Source organism: Pleurodeles waltl, chromosome 9 (genome assembly GCF_031143425.1).
Source record: "Pleurodeles waltl isolate 20211129_DDA chromosome 9, aPleWal1.hap1.20221129, whole genome shotgun sequence".
Lineage (NCBI taxonomy): Eukaryota > Metazoa > Chordata > Amphibia > Caudata > Salamandridae > Pleurodeles > Pleurodeles waltl.
Genome location: NC_090448.1, coordinates 658,160,127 through 658,172,668, shown reverse-complemented (window position 1 = coordinate 658,172,668; position 12,542 = coordinate 658,160,127). Strand labels below are relative to the sequence as shown.

Here is a 12,542-nt window from a genome sequence, read left to right as displayed (position 1 = left end):
GAGAACATATGTTGTACACACTTATTTTTTTTAAACTGAACATGTGCACAAAGAAGTGTGTTTTCCTTGTGTAATGCTTCTGTATTGGTACCTGCCACAAGGCTCGTCTCTCTGCCCCACCATCTTCAAAGCTTACATGATCTCTCTGAGTAGGGTCATCCACACCACATCAACTTCTCCTCCACTGACAACATGCAAATCATACTCTCTCTCTGAGACAAGACCCCCAAAATACGGAATAAGTTCACACCCTGCATGACTGAAGTCATCAACTGGATGAAGTTCAGCTATCTCAAGTTAAACATCGAGAAGACAGAAGGAGTGATTTTTGGCAAGAGAACCTCACTATGATACTCCACCTGGTTGCCTTTCAACCTTGGACCCACACCCACCCCTAGCACCAACACCAGGAACCACAGGATCTTCACTGACAATAAACTGGACTTGACCAGGCAAATCAATGCCATCACAGCATCCTGCTTTCCCCTCAAGATGCTGAAGAAAACCTTCCAATGACTTCACAGCAACACCCGAAAGACAGTCACACATGCCCTAGTCACCATCAAGTTAGACTATGGGAACTCCCTCTATGCAGGAATCAGCAAGCAACTCACCAGAAGGCATCAAACCATCTAGATCATGGCAGCTAGACTCACCCTCAACCTGCCACGCAGAAACTTAATCACACCACACCTCACTTCATGGAGCTCCACTCGTTCCCAATACACAAACATGCTCAGTTCAAACTCCTCGCTCACACTTTCATGGCACTGCACAACATCAACCCTGGCTACCTAAACCGTCACATCTCCTTCCACAAACCCTCCAGACACCTCTGCTCAGCTAGACTCCTACTTGCAGCATCCCACGCATAAACAGAAATGGATCTGGAGGCTGGCTCCTCTTCTACACCCTCCTCTTCTTGGGTTCCGCAAGTAGCTAAAGACCCGGCCCTTCGAATAGCCTTGCCTTGCCCTAGGCAAGCCTAGACTCTCACCTGCTTATTGTCCCTCCCGGGCGATAGTGTACTCTACAAATCCATATAACAAAACACAATAAAGGAGAAAATGGGAACACAGACCTTCAAAACACCTATGCTCCAGGGTGAGGGGGCTATAGCGAAAGGTCACCATTTCAGCAATTTTCAAAATAGCTATTTCTGCACAGTCTTAAAGGAAATAAATTAGGGATGGTTGTGTCAATGCTTTTCAATCGATTTTTCACAGATTGCAAAATATAGACATTTATGGTTTGGTAACATTTGCTCAGAGTCCAGGGACTCCAGTATTCTGCTGTCAACTCATACTAGCCCATATTCCGGAGATATCATCAGGAAGAGATGAACTTCAGGACTGCACTTCTGCTCAACTTTCTTTTGAAATTATCCACCTGTGCTGCAGCAGGGTGGTGTCAATGGGCAACATAAAACAAGTGAAAACATAAATGCAAATTATTGCCACAATTAGGAGGTCTAAGACATACAACCACCTCCATTGATTTGCTCCCTTGTGAGAGGCCTAGAAGATATATGGGGATAAACTGGGGACAAAACAAATGGGGACGCGTCCAAAAAAGTACAAATAGTGATGCTTCTCATTTGTTTTTCTTACAGGTAGCTATTGATGGAGATTTAAAAAATAGGTGAATGTAATTACACCAAACTTAGTAGAACTTTACTCAAGAAATAACTTTCCTTAGTTTAGTGTAAATCCATTCAAATGTTTTGAAAACGTAGCATTAGAAAAGTGGTTTTGTAGACCTCAAATTGAGCTGTTCTGTTAAGTCAAGCTTTGGAGCATAGACTTATCTGGACTGTTAGTTGGTCTATGAACCTGTGTTCGTGAAATATCTGAAAGATCCAAATAAAAAAAAATCCAATTGAACAAGAAGCTTTTTCTCTCATTGTTCATTTTGGTCCTGTAATCCCTATGCTGGGTTTGCTGACCCTGAGCTCTCTGACTGCATTTTGAACAAAAATACTGCAGTTGTCATTACAGGGACTTCGTCCTGGCCTTCTGAAAAAAAAAAAAAACATGAAAGCTTATAAGATGTAGGGGCATTATCCTCTGACCAGTTGGCTCAGGTAAGGGGCCCCAAAGGAAGCCAACATGTTATTTATTTATTTAAAAATTACAATTTTGCCACCAAGTTTGCTAGCCATGAGGCTGGGTTTGTGGTCATCCTCAGAACAGCCTCTGTGGTCCACAAACCATCAGCAAGAGCGCCTGGACTCTAGGATGTTTGGTGTGTGAGTTATTCTTTTCATAGCTGTTGACATTTAAGGAAAACGGGCTACGTTTAAAAAGAAAAAGATTGCTTTATTTAAAAGCAATCACAGACAAATTCAATGGAGTTTCATACATTTGGAATTGAGATTTCCTAATTGCGATTTGCATGTAATCACAATTAGGAAATCGCAATTCCAAAGGTTCGTTCATGTGGCCCCATGATTCAAATAGTGAAAGGGCACATAAGTTTAACCAATTACCCACAAATCAGCTTCCAAGGAAGAAAAATGCCAGATACACTTCATAGTTCACTCAAACATGTTGCACTTTAGAAGAATGGATAGATGTGGAGCGCTGGGTCATTAATAAAAGTCATTGATAGAACCTCATGACAGAATGCAACGTTTTTATTGAAGATTCTATTTGAATAGTGCCTTATGTTAGGAATAGTTTCAAGGCACTAAAAAAAAAAAGTTCAATGACATTTATCTTCTAATATTATATAAACATTTATTTTACTTTTAATCAGAATACAAAATCCTTCTTAAATTGTTTCTGATGTAAAAGCTCCTCGGGCCTCACAAGTATTAGGAAAGTGCTATAGGATGGACAATAGAGCTGTCTCGCTCAATTACATTTTGAAGGAAAGATACTTATCTTCCCTTCTTAGAAGTTAGGCCCTGATTTATACTATTTTTGTGCGTTGCATTAGCGTCATGTTTTCACGGAAAAGCGGTGCAGACTTACAAAATACAGGTGTGAGCGTGGCGCGCCTTGGTCTCTCATTGATTGAAGCATAATACCGAAATGGACTAATATGCTGAATATTTTGGTTATAATTTTTGAATTTGTGAGTAACGCATATATGGGCTTCTTTGCTAACACATTTATTTTCTATGATTATCTCCTACGTACTGCTGCCTTGGGAGTTCACAAACGTACATAAATGGATCACGTTGTGGTAACAACGTAGTTACTTATCACCATGGATGTGGTTCTGTGTGTTCTAAAGCTATCTTAAAAATAAGTTACATATTGTTAAGTAAATCAAAGTCGGCAACCAGAATAACTACAGATTTCCTAATTTTCTGAGTAAAATCTGTGGCACAATGAAGGAAACACACTAAAACGTTAGGACTCCCATACAATGACCATACCCAACCCGTAGTTTTCAAGTAAACAGGCAACTGCTCCAAGTGAAATAAAGCAGAGACTTGTCATCATAGTGACCTAATGTAAAACAAAAAGGCAAATTATACTACTTGGTGTGGCACTAAGCATGTTATTCTACTAAGGGAGGTCTAAAATCTTCCTTTACTGTAACATTATCCCCTTTTACTCCACGCACTTGGTTCTTCGAGTTTCAAGGATGGGCTTGTTTGCTTAGTACTGCACCAGAAGCCTGCTCCGTTCCACTTGGGGCACATCTTGGGTTATCTTTCACAGGGCAATTTGAAGGACATTCTGAAAGAGGGGTGCAAGCACACACCCTTTGTGAATATTCAGCAAGACCAGAATATGGCAAATTTGGACCACATCTCGCCCAAGCACTATTATTGGTATAAATGGTTTTAAATAGTTCAGTAAGGGGTTCTCAAAGCCATAGTTCACAAGCCATGCCTAAAGCAAACCAAGTGATGTAAAATCAAAATCTTGTTGGCATTTTACGAATGGTAGGAACAGGGAGAATTATTTAGTATCACACATCTTGCAAGTACTAGGTTAGCATCATACACTTTTCTTAAGTGTCAGGCCCTTCTCTGAAGCCCGTCTGCACAATCTCCATCATAATCTCCTCTTCCTCCCACACTGCTGTATCCTGGATTATAATATGCTAGCAATCTCATTAGAATTCGCATCCAATAGAGAGACTGCCCAATGACAGGCCTGGACAGACATGTTGCCTCTTTGTTAATAATGGTACTATTATTGTCATTCTCATGAACGGGTAGGAGGACAGAGGGGAATGTTTCACATCTCAACACAGCATTTGATACAATGGTCAGGAACAGCTCTCATAAGTGAAGGTTTGCTTTATTAAAGTGTATAGTAACTAAGTCAACATCAGATTTACTAGGCCTTGAAGCCTTTAAGACGTTCTCCACCTTCTTTATGGTGTAGGCAGGCACAACACACAGAGCCATACTACTCTTTATCACATCATTCTCTGGCTTTCTTTGTTCATAGAGGCTAAAGAATTGAAATACCTCAATATCAAAAGGCACACTAGTTGCTGAATACTTATTGGGGACTACGTCTTCTGTACCCATTCTTTTCCAAAACATTATAATCTTTTTCGGCAACTGCTTCCCCGGATTTTTGCCAATTCCTATATTCAATCGCGACCTTCTGTCTTAACTAACTTTTGGATGCCTCTCTCAGGCCTCCCATCATTTCTGCTCGTTTTATTTTCCTCTAAAACTGGCAGCAGACAGTTTTCATTCCCTGCTCTCCAGATCATTCCACTCATTCAAGGATTTCATTACATCACTGCCTCCATTCTTAATGGCCGCCCAAACCACCTAGATAATCCCTGCATATACTGTCCATACTTTACTAGAATCTGTCTGAAATATCAGTTCTGGATCCATGCAGGTGCTAATAACATATATATTGATATATTGATAAATTTGTGCCCATTAAAGCCCATTTCCACGGACAGCTTGGCTATTCTGTACTAAAAACTGTTTGTATCTTTCCTCAATCTGGTGACCCAAATAGCTCCTTCTCCAATTCTAGATCCAAGCATTTGTGTTCAAATTCAACCCTTTTTCTAACCTGTAGTGCCAAATTAGTCACCATCAGGCAAAAACATAATCATCCTACACTGTGGTTACACTGTTTCTATTCGGAAAGGACCAAAGTTGATTTGAATAGGATTGATCTCTGTCTAGAGTGGCACAACGGGAGAAAAGCAATGGACAGGAATGTGCCCAGAGCACCCACCAGTAACTGAGGGTAGTTTAAGAATGATTTACATCATTTAGTTGTTTGTTGGAGTAGACACCATTAGTGGGACCCATCACGTTCTTATTGGTGACCTCGAGGCTTGAGGCCGCAAACAGGGGTGACAACAGAATTTGAAGATCCCCCCAACCAGCTCACCCTTTTTTCTTTTTATTCCATTCTAATGAAGACAACTCAAGCAAGGGTGGATGAGTTTCGGGTCATTGTTTTACTTGCTTTCCTCCTCTGACGATTTGCCCAGGTGGAGTAGATTTGAATATGATCTACGTACATTTGGAACTGTCAGTAATGGGTGATGATCAGAATAGAAGGTCTCATGTAAAAGTTAATAAATAGTGGAAAAACTGGAGACCTTGGCCTATACTGGCTTTCTAAACAGAGAGTGATGATCCCATTTTAATGTGGTACTGTGCTGGAATCTTGATAGCTGTTAACAGGCAAGTATTAGTAGTTTTGCAAGCGTGTTCTTTAGTGTTTCACATTTCTTAGTATTTGTGCCTCATACACAATGAAGTCTCTGCCTTTTTAATTCTCATAACCTCCTTATTGGGATCTCAGGTCATTATGGAGGTGAGAGAGGTTGGATTCGTCCTCTTCCTGTAACCCTCACAGTCTGCTGATCCTTTGCTGTAAGACAGCACCCGCTTCTAATGTGTGGTGAACACACCAGCATCTACCTTTTAGAGCGAGCAGGCATATCCAGTGTATTTCTGCACAGAATTTCTGACACACAACAAAATAAATATTAGCCTACATAACGGTAGTTCTAGTTGTCTTATTTCTGCTATTGCTACCTATATTCTTAATTCAAATTCCACCAGTACCAGCATTGAAAATGGTACCTCGGGTAAAAGCCTCTTGACATAAACAGCTTTACATTGTATATCGATATGTTTGCAGGTGTTTGAAAAGGCTGGCAAATGTGTTTTTACTTGTGGCTTTACTGCATTATACCAGAAAAAAAGTATATAATTAGATTATTTTAACTCTGGTGTCGACCAACAAATTGTGTCGCAACATTCGCACATTCATTTTACAGCCATGTTTTCATTCCAGGAAAGGGGATTTGCATTAAATAACCTAAAGGTGTAGACATTTTATTACTATTAGCAAACACAGACGGCTTGATACCAATAAAAGCATCCTTTTTATCACCTCATGCAACATCTATTTGGTCTTCAGACCAGTCTCCTACGACACACTTTCTTCCAGTGGTTCTTCTTTCACAGCACACCCATCTGATGGTGTCTTCTTTAAGCAGTTAATCTATCCTGTTCAACAGCTTATCTCGCAAAATTATTCCCAGACTTCCTCCTGCAGAAGTTCTCTTGGGAGCGTGGGCCTCACTTCTGCTGTGGTCCATTCAAAAGGCACATTATACTCAAAATGGCTGTCTACCATCACTGTTTAAGCATTTCTCATAAAAAAAACTCGCTCCTTCCGCACACTGGGGTTCCTTTTCCTTTGTTTCTCCTTTTGGTTTCCACTAAAAGCAGCTCTCCATCATCGCAGCAGCTTTTTGCTCTCTTTCTAGTTTCAGGAACAGGAATCGCAACAACTTCTAATATTGTTTCAGAGGTTTCCACCACTCTCTGGCATCCTGTATACCTTTCTAGAAAATTAATCTTTGTACGAAGATCCTTCCCCTTTTTATCCACTGCCATCCAATAAAAATGTTGCTTGTCTCTTTTTACAGTCCTGATTCTGTGGGCCTGTTCTGGAACTTTTAATGGTTAGCAAGACCACGCATTCCATGCTGGCAGACCCTCGTAGTTTCCTTAAATATCTGGCTTTCCTCAAGGCTTCCATAGCATGTTTCTTCATTCTTAGGCACTGTAGAACTTACAACTGTCAACGGACAGTCTATGTGAAACCTAGAATTTGAATGCCATTTTGTAAAACGCTGCTTCTCTTATCTGGGCTGCTTCGGCTCCACAAGCTGTAATTCTTATAGATATCACTTCCATAAAAGAAGTACAAAACTCTCTCCTCTAAAGCAATTTCAATAGCCTTTCCATTTTCACTCTAAATAAATCTAAAAAGGGTGATAAGATGAAGGATTAGGAGTACCAGAGAAGTTAAAGGGAGCTATTTTATTTCCAACTTAGACTGCAGAAGAAGTCACATTGTAGAGAATACATGATCACCCCAGAATCATTCCCCACCGAAGTCACATTGTAGAGAATACATGATCACCCCAGAATCATTCCCCACTTGGGCATCATGACCTTATGTAATGGTATAGTGCAATTTTACACTTGCATAGCTCAAAAACAATATTTGCCGGTGAACGCAAGGTGCTTCTTTACAAGCCCCTTCCGCCGCGGGTGCATCACTTTTTCTCATATAGAAAGTGATGCACCGGCGGCGCAAGGGGCTTGTAAATAAGCCCTTACGTTTTTAAAAGTCATTTCAATTCTGTACATTTTCAAGACATGCACTTGTCCTGGTGGTGCATACTCCGGGTTCTGAAACTGAATTGTTCACCCATGTAGATTCCACAATAAAAGCAGCAAATATTTCAGAGTACACATTATTTTCACGTCCCTAGACAAATAAGGAGTCACAAGCCAAATGAAAGGTGCCCCTTCCTTGCATCATAGGTGATTGAAGTTAATATGATCCAGCAAATGGCTGAAATAGCTATACCAGAATGTCTGGCTGAAAACAATAAAGGCTTATATTAAATTAATGAAAGCGCGAATACTAAATTATTTTAGATGCCAAAGGTCGTCTCCTAGTAAGCAGACATTAAGTAATGCAGGGGAAAATAACCACTCACATTCTTATTGAGAAAGCGTTGCTTGTGATACTTCCAAAATGCGTACACAAACTTACTAGGTCTACACATGCTTACTTGGCTCACTAATTTGCTCTGGTCGAATGTGCTTTGAGGACCAGTAGGACCTAAAGGAGGTGAAATAGGAACACTCCCCTCTTTATAAAGCACTTCACCAAAGCAGTGCTAGAATTATGGAATAGCCACCACATCTGGTAGAGTCCAACTTCTCAAAATTGTGCTTCATAAGCTAAGTGAGAGTGAGATCATCGAAAAGCAAACACATTCTGTCTTAATTCTACTTCATGTTTGAGCCAAGCAATGGGCAAACTCGTAATGAATGCTTATTTATTTCATCTTAGAAGATTTACCTAGGTAAAGGAATGACAATGCTGGTTTAGAGGATCAAGCAAGGAAACACAGAAGTCACAACACAATTACACACAACAAAACAGCTTGAGACACTCCAGGAGAACGCATAGTGTTTTATCCAGGGTAATGCACAAGGTAAGCTAGACTTCATAATCTAATGTACAGAAATGCTTTTCAACCAATACTTAGGAATACCCCCCTGGCACCTTCTTCATTGGAGCCTCCAATGTGAGAAACAACACAGACAATCCTATTTTAAGTGATGCCAAGAGAGACTAGATGAAACACCGATCTTCTTCACATGCAAATAACGGTAAACACAGACTGCTGGGTCTATCAGCTATTGCACAAACAATATTACAGGCAGAATAATAACCTCCGGCAAGGCACTTGTATCATCTAGTGACCGATTCTTCAGTATTGTTTTGGGATTAGTGTAATTATTGGTGGAAGGTGTGCACATGTGCTTATATGGTGAGGAGATTGTGGAATTTTTTAATCATTGTCATCTTGACAGGTGGTAATGCTTAGTAGTGTGGGTATGCGAAAATATCATGGAGGGCAGCCCCAAAAACAAATGCCTCGGTACTTCCTTAGACTGGGACCTACTGGAATCTGGTTATCATTTGCTAGACTGTGAACAACTGAGTCCTCTTAACCTGGATTTGAAAACACATATTTGGAAAACCACTGTGGTTAAAAGTAACAATTTTAAAGTGCTATATAACAAAATTAGAACGTCTCGCCTGAACAAAATACATAGTTCTTAAAAATAGGAGAATATATGTGAGAGGGGCAGAGGAGAATCACTTATTCTACTCCAACAAATATAAAATGTGTGAGCATACAGAATCAGTGCAGGCTCTAACACAATGAGCTGCAGTCTCAGCAAGTCGGATTAGTTAAAATACAAGTCGAAATAAGAGAACGAAGATAAAGCTTCTGCGAACCAGAAGGTTCTGATAAGCCAGTAGAAAGGCAACACGCCAGAAATCATATAGCTATGGTTCACACTTCACTAGCTACGTATACGAACTTTAGCCTGCTGATTGTCTAGGATGACCCTTTCTACTGTGGCCAATCAAACTACTTAGGTTTGCTGAACAGCAGCTAATCAAGGCCAAGTCCATTTCTTTAAATATAAAGCATACATATTTAATGGAGTACACTTAAAGGTTTTGGCCTTAAATGCACTGAAATGCATGTCCTTCATTTACCTGAAGTACAGGCACAAAACCGACTTTCCTACTCCTAACACCGTTTTTTATTCTTCTCTGATGACCCCAACTCTACAGATGATAGGCACTTTTGTTCCGTTTTTAGGAGGCAACATATCAGAGTGATAGGGAAGATTATTCTTGGAACGTGTTTAAAATCGTGGCCTTTATCTAGGGCCAGTGGTTCTAACCTTTTGACTTCTGTGGACCTCCATTTTATTATTATTGGAACCAGGGACCCCCACTGAATCATTATTGGATTCCAGGGACCTCCTCCCCCTCCCCTCCCCTCCCCTCCCCTCCAACTGAGTAGTTACAAAAAGCTGGCGGCCTAATCTGTTCATATTATTTAATTTTCTAAGCAGTTGCGGACCCCCTGAGGAGGCTTCATGGACCCCCAGGGGTCCCTGGACCACAGGTTGAGAACCACTGGTCTAGGCAGTTATACCCCTAGGGATGAGAGCAGTTTCATCTCCATTTTCTTCTTACAGTTTTCAAATCTGTGCACGCCTATAGCTACATTACTAGAAAGGTTTACATTGTCTTCATGTAAAAGTGTGATCTGAGACATAAGGAAACAGATTTTAAGATCACAAGATGATTAATAGCATATACACATAGTGAACACACAGCAAGGGAATAGCAATTGTATACAGCCTAGTAGCTGGCAGTGATCCTGAACACGGATCAGAATGGGCCACTAACATAATCCAGTGACCAATTTCCAAAACATGCACTGCCCAGCAAAGTAAAACCTCCCTTCACAGTGCCCCAGGGGGCTTGTGTTTCCCGGGTCTTTGTACTGAAGGGAAAGCTTCTGTCTCCAGTTAGCGTTTTGGTAGTAGCCATAGAGGCAGTGAGGTCATAGGTAAGCAGCCCTGGAGCCACAGTGTCACAAGCAGGGTTGTAATTGCTACGTTAGTTCCTTGCGTTCTTGGTGATCCAGGCATGCCTGGAACTCAAAGCCCTCCATCTTGTACTGACTTGGAAACATGCTGTTGGCTATGAGGCTTGCAGTGTTGGGATGATCTGCATCACTGTTCAATGCAGTGTTCTCGGAGGATGGTTCCACTGCAGAAAGAAGAAACGGGGATGGATCACAGTCCTGTATGAAGTTTTGAAAAGGTCCAGGTAAGTTCCTCATTGACAAATCGAAGTCAGAGCTCAATCCGTTGTATTCAGAGTGATAAAGGTTCATGGGGTCCAATTCTGGGAAATTGAAGAAATCCTCCACAGTACTTTCCACTGGCCCTTGGTTCAAATTGTTCTCAACATAACTGAAGGCGTCTTCATACTCTCCGGATTCAACTGGAAGCCCAAAAGATGGCAAACACACTGAATACAAGAAAGGAAAGAGTAAAAATATGAGGGAATGTATGGACAGTTGTCATGTAATATTAAACCATGCCTGGAGTAATTGCAATGTGCAAAGAACCATGAATATTAAGAACTGTGGTCCTCATTTACAAGAGGCCTGTGCCGCCGGAACGTCACTTTTTATGACGCTCTGGTGGCGCAGGCCCCTCTATCATATCTATGAGGCGAGGCAAAGCCACCCTGCATGATTTTACATGGCCTCATAGTTATGGAGTAAGGCAAGGTAGCTCAAAGCGCTGCAATGCAGTCTCAACCAGGGAGGCGTAACGAGGAGAACTAACAATGTCTCCTCATTTTTAACTCTTTTTAGATGTGCTGCATTCTGCAGCACACATAGAAAGAGGAAAACGCCATCATTGATTATTTTTGTGCCGGAAGGTATCCCTTCCTTCATAAAAACAATCGTACCAACAATGCAGGCACCCGTGCACTATGGTGAAAAGGCTGCCTGCATTGGTGTTTGGCAGCAATTTCTGCGCTGGCTGAAAGGACAGGAATGCACCATACCACGTAACTATGGTGCATTCTTGCGCTTTCGATTTGGCGTAGGGCAGTGCAGCTAAAAGGCTTGAGGTGCTGCCTACGCCCAATGTTTGTAAATGAGGCCCTGTACCTGCAGCCTTCATAGAAACACTGACATGAATTACTAATGACCTGATCATGAGTGGGCTTATGTTACCGCTCATATTGGAATTCAGAGCACTGATGGCTGTCTTTACTGTACCCCACCTGCAATTTTTCCCAAGCAACATCTGAAGGTCAGCCTGCATAAATTTACCACGGGACAATGCCAGGTACATGCCAATACACGTGAAATTCAATTTTATAAGCATTAAACTACAAATGTTATGCACCATTCAGCAAGTGAAAACAGAATACAAAGCCTTCCCTTGACGTGTTGGTATTTATAAAGTGCAGTAAATACGTTAGTCCTATCCATCTCACTCGTAATCAGGGTTGAAATCGTTAACACTTCTCAAGTCAAGTGAATGGACGTAAAATGACACAAGTTTAAAAACATACATGGTGAAAGAACAAGGAGCCATGCTTGGAATGCCCACCTGCACTTGTGTCCTATGGAACCCTATGTCTAAATTCTGAAATGTTTAATTAAACCTGGCGAAGGAAAATGTTACTTATACTGTAAGCATCTGTTTGCAGGGTTTAGTGCTGTAGGTGCTCTGCAAAATCATGCCACCTAGTGTTGGGCCTCGATGTTTGTAAGTTGTTTTTCTTTTAAGAGGTCCTGTGAGTCATGGGATGTGTTACCGGTTCACCTGGTTCACAATGCACATGAGCACCAACTCCATCTTAGATTGTTTTCCCACAACAGGTGAGAGTGTGTATTGTGCGTCAAACGGGGCATAGTTTGGTGCACCATGCGTATTGTGCTGTGAGAAATGGGTAATAAAGGAAGGAATATGCATTCATCACACATTTCTGAGGAAGAGGGTGACAGCATGTGAATCTACAGTACTGTGAGGCTAGGTACAATTTTCCACTCATAGCATGTGTGGCTGTAGATAGACATGCTATGCATCAATTTATAAGTTATGCCAATTCTAAGTGAGGGCTAGCGAGTAAATGATGCAGATGTCTGGA

At 41.2% G+C, this 12,542-nt stretch overlaps 1 protein-coding gene across 2 annotated transcripts in view; it reads right to left on the bottom strand.

Moving 5' to 3' along the window:
* Window positions 1–7,273: 7,273 nt before the first annotated feature.
* Window positions 7,274–12,542, bottom strand: part of RELB (RELB proto-oncogene, NF-kB subunit) — a 319,238-nt gene continuing 313,969 nt past the window's right edge. For both annotated transcript variants that reach the window (XM_069207723.1, XM_069207724.1), the window contains exon 10: window positions 7,274–10,898. In XM_069207723.1, the coding sequence (XP_069063824.1) occupies window positions 10,477–10,898 (422 nt within the window). In that variant the 3' untranslated portion in view covers window positions 7,274–10,476. The remainder of the gene's footprint in view (window positions 10,899–12,542) is intronic.